This window comes from Syzygium oleosum, unplaced genomic scaffold (genome assembly GCF_021117445.2).
Source record: "Syzygium oleosum isolate NSW1041296 unplaced genomic scaffold, Sole_v2.1 Sole_v2.19, whole genome shotgun sequence".
Lineage (NCBI taxonomy): Eukaryota > Viridiplantae > Streptophyta > Magnoliopsida > Myrtales > Myrtaceae > Syzygium > Syzygium oleosum.
Genome location: NW_026607503.1, coordinates 885,002 through 904,575, shown reverse-complemented (window position 1 = coordinate 904,575; position 19,574 = coordinate 885,002). Strand labels below are relative to the sequence as shown.

The window sequence follows — 19,574 nt, the reverse complement described above, 5'->3', positions numbered from 1 at the left end:
GAGGAGTCTGAATCAGAGGAACGGATATAAGTGCCATTAGAGTCGGAGGATGAGGATAACCCGATCGAGATCGAGGCAGACTCCGAGTCTTCAGAGGAGCACGTGCCTCAGGAGGATTCAAATTCGGATTCTGGGGAGATCGAATCGGAATGGACGCCGTCTATAGGGCATAGGGGCTAGACTAGGGGTAGCCAAGCCTTTTGAAGTGTCCCATTTTTGGAAATAGAATATACCTAGACTACTAACCTTTTTGGAGTTGATGACGTGATCCGTAGAAGCTAGTTTGTATGTGTATCATAGTTTGATGTAAATTTGGTGAGTGCACGAAGCGACTAGTGATTGTGTAATGGATGAGAATGGATATTGTACATATATCGAGGTGTAATATAATGTTTTGGTGGCTTGGTGAATTATCTCTCCCTATTACCCCATGATTTTACTGTCAGGGTTTATGTTCTTGTTTCCGCCGTGTGCAAACTCTGATGTGATCGTTTGGGTCGGCGACGTTTCCTGGGACGTCGCACTAATTCGGCCAAAGAGGGATGTCGCAAGCTCGATAGGGTTCGGGGCGTGACAACAAGTGTACTAGTTTGAGGTTTTTCGTGGTAAAAAAATTAGTTTTGAGTAAATTTGTCATATATGTACCAGTTTGGAGTTTTTTGTGGTAAAAATATTACTTCGGGGTAAACTTGTCACAAGTGTACTAACTTGGGGTTTTTCATGGTATTAACCGTAAAAAAAACATAATTTTTAAATTCAGTCCAAATTTTCTCCAAACTTTTCTTTGTCTAAAAATAAGCCCCATTACTTTGTTGATTTGGATTTGTTATCGACGTGGAAGTGCCACGTCAAGTTGGGATTGGATCACAGGGTATATTTTTGAAAATAAATTGAATTTTGGTGATTTTTTTTACACAAAACAAAATTCGAGACATATTTGGGACTGGACTAAAAGTTTGGGGCTTTTTTAGAAAAAAAAAATTTCATGGCAGATTTGGACTTGACCTAAAGTTTGGGCTTTTTTTAGGGAATTAGACCCAACATTGTGAAGTTAAGAAGCTTGTCATCATGCTGACTCCATCCCTTTCGAGTCCCTGGGAGTTGTGTGGAGTTCTGGTTCATACACTTTTGCCCACTTCTGTTGCAGTTTCTCTTTTCTATTTTCCTTTTGCTGAAGATCGCTGAATGTGATATGGCAAAACTAGTACACTGATGGTGATGGCTTTTGAGGGTACCTCCCTTTCATGTACTGCTCTTCTTTTCTTGATGTTTTCTCCTTTCGCACTATGATTTTGTGAACAAAAAAGCACCATAAACTGACTGTCAAGGCTTCATAATTCAGTCCTGATGATGAAGAAGCCCATGTCATTTCCCTGGGGGAAAGAGCACGGAGATCATACTCTCCGGTTGGCCCGGTCCCAGCTTCTGGGCCTTCGTGTTCTGGTCAATGCTCGTGGAGTGGATCTCGCACGCCAAGCTCGAAAGACCCGGCACCAACATCGTCTCATCTAGCCTCATGCAGACAATGATGTACGCATTTCGTATCGTAGTGGCCTACATGGTGATGCTTGCCATCATGTCCCTTGACGTCGATGTTCTAATTGCCGCAGACAAGTTGCTGGGTTCTCGTTCTCCGGTAGTCAGGCATTTAGGAATAAGTCATGGGTAATGGATCATCAGGAGCCCTCCAATCTCCCTCCACTTAACTGCTAACGGTCGTTAGAATTGAATTCACGACCATCGGTTGAACACTTTAGTATAGAATGTGCGTGTGTTTGAAAGTGTGGTAATTTTCTGACATTAGTCGTATGAAATCCACATTGCATGAAATAGCCAACATCCATAATGAACGAACTGGAGCTCAGGAGCGCCAGATCAGATAGCCTCATGGAGAAAGGAAATTTGTTGATTGCGAAGAGTGTGTCAACCTAATCAGCTGATGAGCGCAGCTTTCAAACAAACATTGAGACCCTCGACAACAACCGTAAAAAGATGAAATACTGCTCCATACCATTTGTAACAGCTCAATCTATTCCAGATCGGGCAACCTAGAGATGAAATACTGCAAAACTCGTGAAAGATTATTCATACTCAACTGCCACATCATGGCCCGAGAAAATTACAATATAACATCATAAACAGAGTTGACACTTTGTTTACACAATCACATGAACACCTACAATTTCTTATGTGACACATACACCCGTCAAACGGGTGGGTCATCTTGTTCGTTGAAAGGGAGATTTGGGTACTTGGAAATAACAGGAACACTGACGAGCGGTGAAGGGCGGCGAGCGACGAGCGGCGAGCGACGAGCGGCGAAGCACGGCGAGCGACGAGCGGCCAAGGCGACGAGCGACGAGCGGCCAAGGCGACGAACGACGAGCGGCAAAGCGCGGCGAGTGGCGGCGAAGCGCGGCAAGCGGCCAAGGCGGCGAGCGACGAGCGGTGAAGGAAGCGCGGCGAGCGGCCAACAAGAAGCGTAGGTTGGGAGCGAAGCATTGTTCATGGATGGGCGCCTGAGCACTGAGCAGGTAACGCGGGTCGTGAGTTTAGAAAATATGGGTTACAATATGGGTCAGCTGGTGACCCATATTTTAACCCATTTTTTGGGCATTATATATTCTCTAACCCATTTGAGCTCATTTTTTAGAAAAGTGAGTTACCCAAATAGATATGGCCTTCCTAAAAATGAGTTATAAAATGGGTACGTGACCCATTTTGCCGGCCCTAGTGACACACTAAAGGAAGAAAGAAACCCAAAGTTGCACTTATTCACCAGATGTAAAACATTACCGGACACAAAAGCTCATTCTTGCAACCACAAGAGGCTCAATTCAACCAGAGATCTCGATGGCCTTGACCTCAGGCTTCTTCTCCTCCACCTTCGGAACAGTGACGGTGAGCACTCCGTTTTCCATGGCGGCCTTGACCTGATCCATCTTCGCATTCTCGGGCAACCTGAACCTCCTCATGAACTTCCCGCTGCTCCTCTCCACCCGGTGCAACGTATCATTCTTGTCCTCCTTCTCCACGTTCCTCTCGCCGCTTATCTGGAGCACCCGGTCGTCTTCGATCTCCACCTTGACTTCCTCTTTCTTGAGCCCAGGGAGATCCGCCTTGAACACGTGGGCTTCCGGGGTCTCCTTCCAGTCGATCCTCGTGTTCACGAAAGCGGTATTCTCCCGGAGAGCTTGAGGGAAAGTAGAGGCGGAGAGGGAAGAGGAAGGGAAAGGGAAGTCCTTGAAGGGTTCCCAGAGGTCGGGAGAGAAAGGGTCGAAGACGTTGCTGCGACGGCCGCCGAACCAGCTTGGGATGAGCGACATTGTATCTCCTTCTTCTGCTGCTGTTGGATCTCTTGCTAATGCTTTCCTTTTCTTGAAGTGGGGAAGAGAGGTGGGACGTGCCTGGTATTTATAGGAGAGAAGAAGAGCTAAGGATCGAACTACAGTGAAAGTTTCTGTAAAGATGGAGAACCATCTGGTCTCGCCCAGAGCTCTCTCCAAACCGGGCCTTGCTCTCGCGAAACTTCTGGTCTGTAAGTCTGGAGATGTCTCCAGACAGGCCCATAACTATTGCTTTGACCAGTTTGGAAAATGTCTTAACACAATAGCAGAAGCTGTCAGCGCTATGGTGGAAAAGAAGACGAACAGTCGTTTTAGAAAAAGGAATTTCGCTGATTTGGAAATATAAAAAATCGAGGGAAAATATCACAAAAAATCTCAAATTATGTCACTTGTGACAAATTTATCTTGAACTTTTTTTGTGACACGAAAAACCCCAAACTATGCCACTTGTGACACATTTACCCCACAATACTTTTGCCCAAGGGTATTTTCGTCTTTTTCCTTTTTATATTTTTTTTTTCTTTTTTTTTTCTTTCTTCTCTCTTCCCCTCCGCCATGGTTGGCAGAGGGAAGCCGAAGAGGGCGGCCCTCGCCGGCGTTGGGGTTGGGCGAGGGCGGCCCTCGCCGGCATTGGGGTTGGGCGAGAGCGGCCCTCGTCAGATTCGACGAGGGCGAACCTCGCCGGCATTTGGGGGGGCAAGGGCTCAGGCGAGGGCTACCCTTGCCGGCGTTGGGCGAGGGCTACCCTCACCCACCCAGCCGAGGGTAGCCCTCGCCGGCTTCCCTCCACCGTGGCCGACAGAGGGAAGAGAGAAGAAAGAAAAAAATAAAGGAAAAAAAAATAGAAAAAGAAAAAGACCAAAATACCCTTGTGCAAAAGTATTATGGGATAAATGTGTCACAAGTGGCATAGTTTGAGGTTTTTTGTGTCAGAAAAAAAAGTTCAGGGTAAATTTGTCACAAGTGGCATAGTTTTGGGTTTTTGGTGGCGTTTTCCCAAAAATCGAATGAAAGTATTCACGGAAAGATTAGTGAATTTCTTTTTCAAACTTTGAAAAAGTTGAAAGTTCATAAATCTAAACATTATATGTGTGTTTGATATTTAATTTTCTTCTTACATGAATTCTTAAATATATAATATATATCATCATTTATCAATATCTACCATCTAAAAAATGCAGTTCAACTGCCCCATGGTCTTTTTCTTTCCCCTTTGACAAAGTCATTCGTTTGTATTTTTAAATTTAAAACTAAGGAAGTCATTCTCTCCGAGGAAATTGAGAATGTGACGGCTCCATCAGTTAATTGAAGGGAAAGTGACACGAGCCATCTTTGCCATTCAATTTTTCCTCGAAACCGATTAACTTGATTATCCAATTTTAAAGGGAAATGAGTTTTGCTATATATATTGAAAAGGGATTTGCTAACATAACAGTCTTTAGACCCTACAATAATTTTTAATTATTTTTTTTTCTCAGAACAAGCTATTAATCTCACAGTAAATTAAGGTGAATTTCCTAAAATACCCCAAACTTTAGGTTAAGTCCCAAATCTATTCTGAACTTTTTTTTATCCAAAAAAAAATACCCCAAACTTTAGCTTCAGTCCCAAATCTGCCCCAAACTTTTTTGTCTAAAAAAAAAACCTCAAACTTTAAGTTCAGTCCCAAATTAGCTCTGAATTTTGTTTTGTGTGAAAAAAATCGGCAAATTTCTATTTATTGTCAAAAATATACCCCTGTGATCAAGTCTCAACTTGACGTAGTACTTCCACGTCAATAATAAATCTACATCAACAAAGTAATGGGGCAATAGGTATAGACCGACGTCGCATTTCCACTTCGATAATAAATCCAACCCAATTAAAATTGTTGAAATTTTCCAAAATAAAACCATTCTAGGATATGAAAGTTATGGACGATAACAAATCTACCCCCAAATTTTTTTTTAATTTAAAAAAAAAATCCTAAGTTTTAGGTTTAGTCCAAATTTGCTCTGAACTTTTTCTTTGTCTAAAAAATCGCCCTAGAACTTTGTTGATGTGGATTTGTTATCAATGTGGAAGTGCCACGTCAAGTTGGGACTGGATCACGGGGTATATTTTAAAAATTAAATTGAATTTTGGCGACTTTTTTTACACAAAATAAAATTTGGGGCAGATTTAGGATTGAACTTAAAGTTTGGGATTTTTTCAAAGACAAAAAAAAGTTCGGGACAAATTTGGAACTGGATCTAAAGTTTGGTGTTTTTTCTGAGATCAAAAAAGGTTTAGGTAGATTTGGGACTTGACATAAAGTTGAGGTTTTTTAGGGAATTAGGCCCAGTAGATTAAGGATAGTCCCATAAGTATTTCTCTATTGAAAATGGCAACATGAATTTTCACTCGACAAAAAGAAGAAGCTAAGTGGGGTTTCTCAAAAAGCAAAAAAAGTAAATATACTTAATTCTTGAGCCACTAACTTATATTACATTATTTTACAAAGGTTAAACATACACCATTTTCATGTTACTTCGCATTTGAGTATGATTGCTCATCATCTCATTTAGAATAGTCAATTGTATTAACGCTTGTCAAAAATCTTACCGATGTTATATAGTTAATCAAGTGCAATTGGTCAAACATGAATCTATTGTTCTACGGTATATTTAAAAGGCTATATAGGATTCAGTTGTAAACAAGAATAGAACATCGTAGATTGCTGATTTTTCACTTTATGACATTGTACAAGTGATTACTGCATCCAATTGTATTCAAGTTCAAAAGGTCCTAAAGCACAGAATTTTTAATTTACGACATTTTGACCGTCAAACTAAAATGCAAAGTGTGTTAAAATAATTTATCTTTTACAATGTCACAGTGTTTAGTTGTAACTAAGTGCAAATGTAATTGTTTTATGTGTTTTACGATGTCATATAAAGACGTACGGTGTTTTTAGCATAAGCAAGTGTAAAACGTGTTTTCTTATAATGTATGACATCATGACATTCCATAATATATAAAAATTATTAATTTTTTTAAGATGCCACACTGATTTTCATAGTCACACTCATGATGTCATAAAATAAAAATAAAAATAAAAATAAAAGATTCTATAGTACAATATAAAAATCCCATTTTGTAATTTCCATAACTACTGCAGTTGCCCATTCTTTGAAAAAGTTTCTTGAGCTTTGTACTACACAAACAGTCCACGTGCAGAGAAGATGTACGCAGAAATCATGTTTTCAACGCAATTACTCCATCGTGAAGTTAAGAATCTTGTCATTGAGTGCCCTTTCGAGTAGGGGTAAACATGATCTGAATAGGCGATTTCTACAATGGAATCGAGAACCGCCCACTAATGACTAGTTTTGAAAAATTAAAATTGAGAATCGCCCGTTGGTTCCATGGATCCACGTGGGAACCGGTCTGCCTTTCGGGTGGGTCCATGGAACCGATCCTACCAAACTTCACGTAAATGGAGGTAACTAAGAGCATCCGATCTGATTCTCGGGTGAGTCCATAGAAACGGTCCTTCCAAACTTCACGCAAATTGAGGTAACCGAGAGCAAGAGAGAGAGGCGATGAGGCGGTTTCTACAATGGAACCGAGAACTGCCCACTAATGACTAGTTTTGACAAATTAAAACTGAGAACCGCCCGTTGGTTTCATGGATCCATCCGGAAACCAGACTGCCTTCCGGGTGGGTCCATGGAACCGATCCTACCAAACCTCACACAAATGGAGATAACTGAGAGCATCCGGTCTCATTTCCGGGTGAGTCCATAGAAACGGTCCCACCAAACTTCACGCAAATTGAGGTAACCGAGAGCAAGAGAGGGAGGCGATGAATGATCGGAGGTGCGGCCGTGAATTGATAGGTGTTGAGCTTGAAAGTCAAAATCATGAATAAGAGATAGAGAAACAACTCAAATGAGTTGAGAATGAGACGTGACGAGCACTCAGTTAATGAGCGTTGACTTTTGGGTGGACAAGTGGGCGGTTTCACGCCTAGAACTGGGAATTGGACCGATACTCACCGATTCCACTGAGTTGGAATAGGAAACCGGACCGATCTCCACGGGAACCACCGGTTTTGGGCCAGTCCGATCCGGTTCCTGACAGTCCGGGAGATTTCCGATTTCTTTAAACACATCTACTTTCGAGTCCCGAGACTTGTGTGTGGTTCTGGTTCATACACTTTTGCCCACTTCTGCTGATGCAGTTTCTCCTTTCTCTTTTCCTTTTTGTAAGATCGCGGAAGGTAATATGGCAAAACTAGTAGTACACTGATCGTGATGGCTTCCGAGGGGACCTCCTTTTCATGTACTATTCTTCTTTTCCTGATGTTTTCTCCTTTCGCCCTATGATTTTGGGAACAAAAAAAGCACCATAAACTGACCGTCAAGGCTTCATGATTCCGTCCCGATGATGAAGAACCACATGGCATTTCCCTGGGGAAAGAGCACGGAGATCATATTCTCCGGTTGGCCCGTTCCCAGCTCCTGGGCCTTCGTGTTCTGGTTCTCAGTGCTCGTGGAGTGGATCTCGCTCGCCAAGCTCGTAAGACATAGCACCAACATCGTCTCATCTAGCCTCATGCGGACAATTATGTATGCTGTTCCTATCGCAGTGACCTGCATGGTGATGCTTGCCATCATGTGCCCGACATCGGTGCTCTAATCACCGTGGACATGTTGCTGGCTTCTCGTTCTTAGGTTAGTCAGGCATTTAGGAATAAGTCACGGGTGATGGATTATCAGGAACCTCCAATCTCCCTTCACTGAAGTGCTGATGGTCGTTAGGATTGAATTCACGACCATCAATTAAACACTTCAGTTTAGTATAGAATGTGCGTATGTTTGAAAGTATGGTAATTTTCTGACATTAGTGGTGTGAAATCTACATTGCATGAAATAGCCAACAACCATGTGAACGAACTGGAGCTCAGGAGCGCCAGATCAGATAGCCTCATGGAGAAAGGAAATTTGTTGATTTCTCAACTTAATCAGCCGATGACCGCAGCTTTCAAACAAACAAGAACTTCAAATTTGGCCAAAACCATATTAGTTGAGACCCTCGACAACAACCGTAAATAGATGAAATACGGCTCCACACCATTTGTAACATCTCAATCTATCCCAGATCGGGCAAACCAGAGATGAAATACTGCAAAACTCATGAAAGATTATTCATACTCAACTGCCACACCATGGCCCGAGAAAATTACAATATAACATCACAAACAGAGATGACACTTTGTTTACAGAGTCACATGAACACCTCCAGTTTCTTATGTGACACATTAAAGGAAGAAAGAAACCCAGAGTTACACTTATTCATTGGACGCCGAACATTACCGGAAACAAAAGCTATCGTTTTTGCAACCACAAGAGGCTAAATTCAACCAGAGATCTCAATGGCCTTGACCTCAGGCTTCTTCTCCTCCACCTTCGGAACAGAGACGGTGAGCACTCCGTTCTCCATCGCGGCCTTGACCTGATCCATCTTCGCATTCTCGGGCAACCTGAACCTCCTCATGAACTTCCCGCTGCTCCTCTCCACCCGGTGCCACGTATCATTCTTGTCCTCCTTCTCCACGTTCCTCTCGCCGCTTATCTGGAGCACCCGATCGTCCTCGATCTCGACCTTCACTTCCTCTTTCTTGAGCCCGGGCAGATCAGCCTTGAACACGTGGGCTTCCGGGGTCTCCTTCCAGTCGATCCTCGAGTTGACGAAAGCGGTGTTTTCCCGGAGAGTTTGAGGGAAATTAGAGGCGGAAAGGGATGAGGAAGGGAAAGGGAAGTCCTTGAAGGGGTCCCAGAGGTCGAGAGAGAAAGGGTCGAAGACGTTGCTGCGACGGCCGCCGAACCAACTTGGGATGAGCGACATTGCACCTGCTTCTTCTGCTACGGTTAGATGATTCGAAGACGTTTGGTGATTGACTGTCGGACTGATGATCTCTCTTGCTAATGCTTTCCTTTTCTTGATGTGGGGAAGAGAGGTGGGACGTGCCTGGTTTTTATAGGAGAGCAGAAGAGATAAGGATCGAACGATGGAAGTATCTGTTAAGATGGAGAAACATCTGGTCTCGCCTAGATATCTTTCGAAACTGGGCCATCCTCTCGTGAACCTTCTGGTCGTCTGGAGATGTCTCGAGACAGGCCGATAACTATTGTTTGACCGGCTTGGAAAATGAATAACACAATATCAGAAGCTATTAGTGCTAAGTGTTTTATTTCAATCTCGAACTTTCACCTAATAATTTCATCATAGCCCATGCCTTTTATTAGGATAACTGCGTCTATGGCCATGCAGCCACGCAAACCCGCAAGAAAAAGAGCGCTTTCAAATTCGTTTCATGGCGGCCGGGCCTACAAATCGAGCCCATCATCAAAGCTAGGCTCCACTTGTTCGACACGGGCCACATTCTCTCAAAGAGCTCCACCTGCCCGGCCCACCTACTCCTTTCTCTCTCTCTCTCTCTCCCTCTTAGCCGTCCCTTCCCTTCTTGAAGGACGACGATGGTGCGTAGCGGATGCTCGAGAAACGGCCACAAGAAACGCGTCGCGCGATCTCAATGCCAACGATTCACAAACGACACGCATGGGTGCACAAGCGATAAAGATAAATAATTAAGCAACAACAAATACGAAGTAAACAAAGTAAATAGAGTGCAAGGGAATTTATATCGGGTAAGAATTTAAACAAAGCCTCATTATTAGGCCCCAGGACATCTCTCACCTGCCTAAGGAAAATCCATTATCTTGCTTTAAAGATAACAAAATAATCAAAGCTTACTAATGTGTGTATTGATTAGTAGGACAGGGTAAGAGATGGGACTAGGCAATATGCATATGGTGTCCCAACAAGATTGTCTAAAGGCTATGAGTGCTTTGCCTATATCAAGGGCGAACAATTTACTAAGCACCGAGGTATCTAGTGTAGAAAAAGGATTTCACGAAAACTTTGAAGGACTAGAGAAAGGTGAGAAGGACTAGAAAATGAATGATCGGAAGTCAGTTTCCAGCAAGTACAGTGGATAAACTCATTGGATCGTTGGCAGAACGACCTCTTTAATATCAAAAGCGGCGGAAGACGTGTGACGGGCTTCTACCATTTAAATAAGAAGACCTAGGACTTCTTTTGATTTGATTTGGAAATCAATCAAAAGGTTAACCGCTATCTTCAAGGCTTGGAATTCTAGAAAGGACTGAAGATGAATCAAATCAGTTTATGCCTATTTTGTTCAAGCAATCGGAGGAACAAATAATTGAAAAAGATAGCTAACAATAATTAAGGCAACTTCACCATTGCCGGGAAATTTTCATTGAATGGGCGGCCAAAATTCCAATGATCGAGTCTATCTATTTTACTGGCTAATTGATTCTCTTGAACATTCGCCAATGGCTAATTGATAGACTAAAAGTATGATTAGCTTAAACAAAAGATATTCTTTTGCACGAGCCTACGTGGTCGAAGACATGTTCTACCAACGGTTTGAGCCTACCATGGCACCAATTGAGTGTATTGAGCGAAGCTGGGTATAATTTGAATCAAACGACCAAATTGAATCGAGAATACGAAATTATCACTTCACTTTGGTTTGGAGAGGAGTTTCTAAATCTATCTAATTGGACTGACATATACATAATGTATTGGTTCGGTCTAATTATTTTTACAAACGAAACCAGCCATTTATATTCTTATGTATTGGAGATGCAACGCAAGTACTGTGATTCCCATTGAAACTTGAATCAATCATGCAACTTTGTTATTATATAATGCCTTCGACCCTTAACACATTCAAGGTTGATATGCCAAATACACGTTGATCAAATGAAGATAATCCAAAATTGATAAATTGAGTCCGAATCGATTTCTAATCTTAAATCAGTTCATCTTTTTCCAAATAGTATCATACCAATTCGTTTAGTTTCGCATTCAAAACGGAGTCCACGATCACGCTCGATAACAATCTTACGATGATATTGAATCTACAAAGAAAGCTCTATGTATAGAAGGACATGCAACTACACATGAGATAACACAGCAAGAACTGCAGTAGAGAAGGGCTCATGGCCCTCTATTTCAATTTGTCTCCAGCTTCATCAAAACGATGTAAATCATATCATTCCATCATCTTTAAAACGAAAGAAAGAAAAAAGAAAGAGCAAAGAAAACTATCATTTTCAACCAGTGTATACCAAACGAATGTTCATACCATACCACCCACCTCATTCCCGTCACGAATCAGCAGCTCATCAAGGGTAGATCTGCGGTGGCCTTCTCCCCGTGCGGGCGGTGCGCCTCCTCCGCCGTCGCGAACGCCAGGAACCCTACCGCGTGCCCGGCGACCGCCGCGAGGAACACGCCGCCGTTGAAGGACATGAGCGCCAGCATGGCCAGGTACGCGAGCCCCATGCGCAGCGCGTGCAGCAGCGACAGGAGGACGCCGGCGGCGACGCGGGGCTTTACGCGGTGGAGGAGGTGGCAGTGGGAGAGCCACTCGACGAGGACGCAGAGGACGAAGACTAGGACGAGGGCGAGGGCGTACATGCCGGCCCGGGTGCCCGGCCAGCCGGAGAAGAGGATCTCGGCCTGCGTGCCCCAGAAGAAGGTCATGTGCGTCATCATCATCTTGTGGTGGTGGGGCGTCGCCGTCCCCGTCCCCGTCCCGTTCATGCCGGGCATGTGGCCGTCGTCCATGGCCGGAGATCGAGCGGTGAGAAACGGGACGCGTATTAGGGTTACGAGCTATAGGGATGGCTGATTTTCTGCATTTCGAGGAGAGTTTTTTTTTGTGGTTCTGGGGAGATGTGATTGTACAGAAGAGGGAAGAACTGTACTGAATGATATTATTTCGCGTGCAGTACCTTTTCTGCCTAAAACGGCAAAAAAAAATGAAATTCTGAAACAAGATATTACAAGCTGGAATAGTCGTACAATTTTGTCTTTTCGAGCTTTACAGTTAATAATCCGAAAATAAAGTGCATTTATAAAAAAATAAAGCACACAAATTTAACTAGATTAATTGAAGAAAACAAGAGATATAAAAGTAAGAAAATTTTATCTATCTGAAAAATTGGGAACGAGATTTAGATGAATATGCATGATGAGTATTTATGGATAAATTATTATTAGTTATAGATATCCCTATAAAAAAGCTTAGACTTAGAAGAACAAATAAATTGATCCCGATGCAACTCTAAATAAGGTTCTTCTTCAACTACTATAGAGATCATAAGCTAAAATAAGGTTAAATAGATTATCGTAGGGGGAAGGACACTAGAAATGTCAAAAGTTGTGTACGGCACTCACTTTGGTGCCAAAAGTTTCATTTGGATCACTTAAGTGCCAAAGTTTACGCCGGCGATCACTTAAGTGCCAAATCGAAGAAAAAACGATCACTTAAGTGCCAACGGCGAGAAATTCCGACCAAATTTAATACATGGCTTTTATATTTAAATTTTAATGAGGCATTTCCACGTGTATAATTCAATTTTTTAAATATTTTTTTCTGATTTTTTTTCTTTCTTTTCTTTTCTTTTTTCTTTTCTTTCTTCTTCTTCTTCTACCATGGCCGGTGGCCGGAGGCCAGCCACCGGCCAGGGCCGGCCTCGCCGGGCGTCGCCTTCCTCCGGGCGAGGCGAGCCCTCGCCAAGGCCACGGCGGCCTCGGCGGGCGTTGCCTTCCTCCCGGGCGAGGCCCGGCGAGGCTGTCGTGGCCTCAGCGAGGGCCGGCCTCGCCGGATTTGGCGAGGCGAGCCCTCGCCGGATTTGGCGAGGCGAGCCCTCGCCAAGCCCACGGCGGCCTCGCCGAGGCGTCGCCTTCCTCCAAGCGAGGCCGGCCCTCGCCGGGCCTCGCCCGGAGGATGGCGACGCCCGGCGAGGCCGGCCATGGCCGGTGGCCGGACGCCGGCCATCGGAAATAAGAAGAAAGAAAAGAAAAAAAAAAGAAAATCAAGGAAAAAAGAAAGAAAAGGAAAAAAGAAAAGAAAAGAAAAGAAATGCCACATCAGCCTCCGGCGAGCCACATCAGCTTGAAAAATTAATAAAAAAATGACACGTCGGATTTCCAGCGAAGTGGCACTTAAGTGATCGTTTTTCACAACTTTTGGCACTTAAGTGATCCGTTTGAAACTTTTGGCACCAAAGTGAGCGCCGTACACAACTTTTGGCACTTCTAGTGTTCTTTCCCCGATTATCGTAATATTCTTGAAGACCAAAAAGGTAAAAAGGAAATATAAAGATAGCATTTGTTTTTTCATTGATTTGGGTAATGGATTGAAATGAAAAAGATATTCTAAAATCCAAATAATAGTACAGTTGTGGAAACTTGCAAATAGTAACGAATGATAGGAGTGTGCAAGACGGACCGACCGAATAGAAAATCGCCTGCACTGGACTGAACCGGCAGGTTATGAGGGATTTCGGGGTGTCGGTCCGGTTCTCGGTTCCTATTTTTGGAACTGGTATTCGGTCGGTCCAATTCTCAGGTGGAAATCGGACCGGACTAACTATATATATAATTGATTATATAACCTTAATCTAATCTCACGCTTACCTTTCCCTTCCCCTATGCTTGCCTTTCCCTTCCCTCTCGCCTCTCACCTTTTCCTTCTTGCCTCACCCGTCGCTCGACGTTGACATTCTTCACACTTTCCCTCTCACCTCTCACGCCTTGCTCTTTCGCTCTTCACTCTTTCCGCGACTCGACTCTCAGACATCCCTCTTGGCTCTTGCATCGACTCTCAGTCTTCACTCTTTAGTAAGTTTTTCTCGTCTTTGGATTGCTGAGATTTCGTGCGCTTTCCTTGTTAATGTCCTTCGCTGCTTCTATTACGATGAATTCAAAGCAAATGATTGTCATGATGATATGATTTTGGAAATCACCCACCCAAAAGAATAGTTTAAGGATTATATTGAACGAATCAAATATCTAAAAATGACATTATATACTGGGCAAAAGTTTATCAACTATTAGCATCACTATCCCTTTTCTAAATATTCAACAATTTGCGTTACACATAATCGTCAATCTTTGACAACTAATTGGTATTCCGACACAAATGTAACATAGAAATATAACGAAAAAAAATAGTACGAAATAATAGTGATGGTTAATCTTTTGCTGTTAAATGTTTCAAAAATCATTTTAAAAGTAGGAAAATATTGAGTACTTGTGTCTCGCTGGAATTTCTCTCGCAACGAAACATTTTTCACTAAAAGTCGTTATTCATCTTTTAATTAAAGGAGACAAGATTTGCACCAACTCCGGACAGAAAATATCACAAGTGATAAAGAAATCAATAGGTTAAACGAATAAGATTGTATACACACAAATCGTGCCGAAATTTATTCTTCAACAAGGCCTAGAAAATACAAATTCTACAACGGAACCAAGCATAGACAAACAGTGCTGGAATTTAATCAACGGCAAAGCCCAAGCATGCAAAGATGATACGTCGGAATTTAATCAACAATGCAGCATCTAGGATAAAGATACACATATGAATTTAATCGACGATATGAATCTGGGAACTACAGCTAAGAAATATGCTGGAATTCAATTGATGACGCAAGTCTGAAAAATAAAAGTACAGTGCATGAAAGTAAAGTAAAGTAAAGATAATTGAGAGATGGTAAATTTGTTTGATTTATGTGGGAGGGGATCCGAAGAGTACAATGTAGCTATTTAAGGCCTATAATTGACAATTATCAATGAAGGTTACAAAAGAAAGTTACAAACAGAGATTAGAAATGGAGGTTACAAACGGTTAAATCTAGAGTTACGCTTGTCTCAATTACCATGATGGTCACTGCCATGATAGTGTTTTCGACTCTGCTACATTGATGGTTGTTTTATTCTACCACGTTAACAATTACTTCTTTAACAATTGCATTCAAGATTATCGATTCCACTTTTTGTTGTTTTCTTCAAGCTGTCGATCCATGAAATTGCCGATTCTTCAAATTATTGACAATTCTGTTCATAAATGACAAAAAATTGGTCATTTTTTTGTGCAAATGACGTGCAACGCGATATAACACATGGATTGCCAAGTTATATAAATCATGTCTCAGGATTGTGTCAGATCCTGTGTTAGATCCTCCATAATCTCTTAATTTACATGTCTTCTCTTGTCGTCTTCTTTCACGTTCTTCTAGACTTGCTCTTGCCCTTTTTAGTTATGGCTTGGGTGTTCATCCCTTGCTCACATCTTCTCAGCAGAGCATGCTCACGTCTTCCTCCGAGTCGATCAAATCATCTCCTATGAGCGTCTCTCATCTTCATCCCCGATTGGATCGACGATTACTTTTTCTCGAGTAAATTCAATCTAAATACTCATCTTTTCCTGTGTGCTGCATGTCCAAAGAAGCATTCTCATTTTCACTGCTTTCATTTTGTGCACATCTTAATGTTTAACCATATGGGCACGCGCCCACACACATACGGAGAGAAGCGGAGTGATGAATGCGACTGCAGGTGGAAGCATGACTCGGTGCGATAGAGAGAGGAAGAGGAAGAGAAGTGGCTTGTGATTTGCAAATGTAACAGCTACCTAGATATAAAAGGTTTTTTAGGAAAGCACACCAGTCAAAAGTCTGATGAGGAGTGGAAGAAAACGCACCTACAAAGGAAATTCATCATTAATCAAATTTGGGTTATTCTTAATCAGTATTTGTAACTATTATTTAATATATAAATTATAGTATCCTTTCAGTACAGTCCCCTAAGCCATTTTGATGTATATCTTGATTCATTCCCTTTATCTCACACTAGGTCGTCGTCACTCGTCAGGCATGAGTTCATACAGGAGTCCATAAGATAATGAAAATGCAAACACTAATCAGTATATAATTAATTAGAGGTTGCGTTCCTAGATCGGGAATGGTGGTATAGTACATGTTATTAATTATTGTTTGACTTACTCCAAGAGGAACCGAAGACAATCGGTTCTGATTAGCTGGTTTCATGACTAATTAACAAGGAATCAAAGTGTACAATGATTCATGGGGAAATTGTCTAATCAATTCTAAACATATTATACGGATGCCATTTCAGTTTTAAACTTTTTAATTTTATCAATTTAGTCTTAAACCTTTGCGTGAAATTCCAATATAATCCTTCCGATCGATTGTCGTCGAAAATCGCTCACATGGCGATCTGTCACGTAGGATGGCCAATGATGATAGGCTGGCAATATCAGCGATTTCTGGCGAAAGTTGACCGAAAGGGTTAAATTGGAATTCGCACAAAGATTTAAGACTAAATTGGCAAAACTGAATCGTTATTAATATAATGAGTTTAGGATTAATTGGGTAACTTTCCCACGATTCATGCATCATTTCCCAAGTGACGTAACCGTTGAAGAAACCGAAACGCATGATCCTCGCCTATTTATGCACATCGCCGACCCGATCAAGCTCCACGTATTAAGTAGTGCGTGCTCCACAGTCCACAGGAAACGGTATGATCTCAGAAAAGCGTTTTGAGCATCTAATAACATGAGCTTGGCTAATGCCATTCTGGGGTCGACCCGAAGTTAAGAATTCCTACGTCAATCTCGCTCATCAATCAGTGCCTGAACGTTCCAGATGCCATCGTCACCACAAAGACTTTGACTCTGTTTTGGATGGCAATCAGCCCCATTTTAGTATCTTCTCAGGTCAATCCAGAGCCACATGAAACGGCCGGGAAATCTCATTGTCCGGGGAAGAAACCCTAATTCAAGCAATTGGATCGGAAGGAACAAGAACTTTCATGTGTCATCGTGATCAGCCATCTAGAGACTATGGATGGTCCGGTGAATGATCATCTAGACCCTGCGTTCATTGCTGCCAAAGAGTCTGAGACCAGAGGAATCGGCGCTTGCAGTGTAGAACTTTGGATTAGCCTCGACCCGAGAAAAAGCTTGTATCGACGGCTTTCGAGATTTCGTCAATGCTTTTTAATCAAGATGTTTAAAATTGCTTTCGACACGGAATCATTGGCTATTGACGGGAGTTCCCACCTGCATTCGAATCAATGGGTATTACCCAGTACTTGCTTAATCAAAAAATATATATTAAGAAAGCGATCAGCTTTGAAGCATGAGGGAAACTTGGTCAACGTTCTACACTCTGTCCTAATTACAAAACCTCTTGAGATCCCCAGTATTAACTTGCATGGCTACCTTGCGGTAACACGTCTCTGCGCGAGAATAATATTAATTATTCTGGATCTGATAATTTGAAATAAAGACATAAATGAAGCAATTTGTGAAGCTAATCAATGGATCATCCGTTTCATGTGTACGAATGTGACTCTCCTGACCCAGTTGACCTGATTTATTTTTGTAGCGCTAGCGGTACGTGTTGCTAGCTTGGGTAAGTACATGATTCACATTCTACTCCAATGTACGACCCCTCAAAACCTCATTTTTCAATTGGTCTCAACGCCCTGTCGCTATGTATAGTTTGCCTTCGCGTGACACATCTGTGCAATATATAAATGAGCCTTGTGCCAAGTGCATGCCCCAACACAACACCTCACACCACGCATTACTGTGTATACAGAGAGTCCAAAACCCAGAGAGGGAGAGAGAGATGATGGACGGGATGAGCATGGGCAACATGGGGCACAAGAGTTACACCCACATGACATTCTTCTGGGGGAGAAACTCCGAGATCCTCTTCACCGGGTGGCCCGGGACACGGACCGGCATGTACGTGCTGGCCTTGATCTTCATCTTTGTGCTCGGATTCCTCATCGAGTGGATCTCTCACTGCAGGCTTATCAGAGATGGCTTGAAGTCACACCGCATGTTCGCCGCGGTCCTGCAGACCCTCATGCACACCACGCGCATCGGGCTCGCTTATCTGCTGATGTTGGCCTTGATGTCGTTCAACATCGGCGTGCTCATTGTCGCCATTCTCGGGCATGGTGTGGGCTTCTTCTTCTTCGGAAGTAGGGCTTTCAAGAAGACACCGCCTCCCGGAAAAGTATCAACGGATCTGCCCCCGATGAACTGTTGAATTAACTTTGATGTTGGAACAAGTTGTCTTGTGTACCATATTTCTGTTTTCTGTTTCTGTGCTTGTGATTTTTTTTTATTTTTTTTCATTTTGGCTTGAATTTTTTGATTTTATAGTTTTTGTGTTTTCCTCGGGAAGAATAAGGGGTGCGTTTGGTAACTATTCTATTCCCGGAAATAATTTCTTCTAAGAAATGATTTTTTTTATTCTGTTTCCGGAAATAATTTCTAAGCATTTAAAAGCATTTGGTAACGGCCGAAAATTTCCATTCCTGGAAAAGAAAAAGAACATAAATGTGTTTGGTAACTGCACAAAATTTCTTTTTATTAATAATTTTTTAAATTTTTTTAATATTTCTTTCTTTTCTTTTCTTTTTTGCTTCTTCTCCTTCTTGGCCGTGGTCGAGTTGCCGGCCGTGGCCGGTTGGCAGGCGACCGACCACAGGCCAGGGCCAGCAAGGGCGAGGGCTGGACCCTCGCGGCCTGGGCAAGGGCCGCCCTCGCCGACCTTTTCCAGCCCTCGCCGAGGAGGGCGATGGCCACCGTCGAGGCTCGTGACTTGGGCGAGGGCGGCGGCGAGGGTCTAGCCCTCGCCAGATCCGGTGAGGGCAGCCCTCGCCGAGGCCGCGAACCTCAACGGCAGCCCTTGCCCTCCCCCGCGAGGGCGACCCTCGCCTAGGCTGCGAGGGCAGCCCTCGCTCTCGCCAGCCACCGGCCACAGGCCAGGAAAGAAGAAGAATCGACTATAGCCAACAAGGAAAGAAGAAAAAAAAATCTCTTCTATTTCTGATTCTGTTCCAAAACTGATTCTGGGAACAAATTTGTGCTCGGGAACAAAAAATTTACCAAACGGATTTCTGTTCTTTTTTCGTTCGTGGGAACAAAGAATAAAATCAGTCACTATTTGGTAAGTTAGGCTACGCATGGCAACCATTCTGTGCCCAGAAATAAATTCTGGACAGAAATGATTCTTTTTTATTCTATGCCCAGAAACAATTTCTAAGCATTTGAAGGTATTTGGTAATTGCCCGAAATTTCTGTTCTTAGAATAGAAAAAGAATAGAAATGCGTTTGGTAACCACAAAAAATTTCTTTTTATTAATAATATTTTGAATTTTTTTAATATTTCTTTCTTTTTTTTTCTTTTTTTTCCCTTTTTTTTTTCTTTCTTTCCCCTCCCTTCCTTGGCCATGGCCGGCCGCCGGGGCCGGCGACTGGCCACAGGCCAG

General features: G+C 42.7%; 4 protein-coding genes across 4 annotated transcripts; 1 reads left to right on the top strand and 3 right to left on the bottom strand.

Moving 5' to 3' along the window:
* Nucleotides 1-2,733: 2,733 nt before the first annotated feature.
* On the bottom strand, nt 2,734-3,396 carry LOC130140466 (18.1 kDa class I heat shock protein-like). Its single transcript, XM_056319867.1, has one exon. It carries the CDS (start codon nt 3,324-3,326, stop codon nt 2,838-2,840), a length of 489 nt encoding a protein of 162 aa, XP_056175842.1. The 5' UTR covers nt 3,327-3,396; the 3' UTR covers nt 2,734-2,837.
* Nucleotides 3,397-8,493: 5,097 nt separating this feature from the next.
* LOC115670189 (18.1 kDa class I heat shock protein) lies at nt 8,494-9,339 on the bottom strand. Its single transcript, XM_030591396.2, has one exon. It carries the CDS (start codon nt 9,216-9,218, stop codon nt 8,730-8,732), a length of 489 nt encoding a protein of 162 aa, XP_030447256.1. The 5' UTR covers nt 9,219-9,339; the 3' UTR covers nt 8,494-8,729.
* A 2,032-nt stretch (nt 9,340-11,371) lies between these two features.
* On the bottom strand, nt 11,372-12,186 carry LOC115670196 (copper transporter 1-like). Its single transcript, XM_030591403.2, has one exon. The coding sequence runs from the start codon at nt 12,033-12,035 to the stop codon at nt 11,580-11,582; it is 456 nt and encodes a 151-aa protein (XP_030447263.1). The 5' UTR covers nt 12,036-12,186; the 3' UTR covers nt 11,372-11,579.
* Nucleotides 12,187-17,787: 5,601 nt separating this feature from the next.
* Nucleotides 17,788-18,424, top strand: LOC115670188 (copper transporter 2-like). Its single transcript, XM_056320108.1, has 2 exons — nt 17,788-18,036; nt 18,103-18,424. Exons 1-2 carry the CDS (start codon nt 17,843-17,845, stop codon nt 18,344-18,346), a joined length of 438 nt encoding a protein of 145 aa, XP_056176083.1. The 5' UTR covers nt 17,788-17,842; the 3' UTR covers nt 18,347-18,424.
* The last annotated feature ends 1,150 nt before the right edge of the window (nt 18,425-19,574 follow it).

Excerpts from the sequence above, each read along its gene's own strand:
- LOC130140466 (XM_056319867.1), bottom strand. The coding sequence starts at position 3,326 with ATGTCGCTCATCCCAAGCTGGTTCGGCGGCCGTCGCAGCAACGTCTTC.
- LOC115670189 (XM_030591396.2), bottom strand. The coding sequence starts at position 9,218 with ATGTCGCTCATCCCAAGTTGGTTCGGCGGCCGTCGCAGCAACGTCTTC.
- LOC115670196 (XM_030591403.2), bottom strand. The coding sequence starts at position 12,035 with ATGGACGACGGCCACATGCCCGGCATGAACGGGACGGGGACGGGGACG.
- LOC115670188 (XM_056320108.1), top strand. The coding sequence starts at position 17,843 with ATGCCCCAACACAACACCTCACACCACGCATTACTGTGTATACAGAGA. Across the intron at positions 18,037-18,102 it reads CCCGGGACACGGACCGGCAT|GCTTATCAGAGATGGCTTGA; the intron begins GTACGTGCTGGC and ends CTCTCACTGCAG.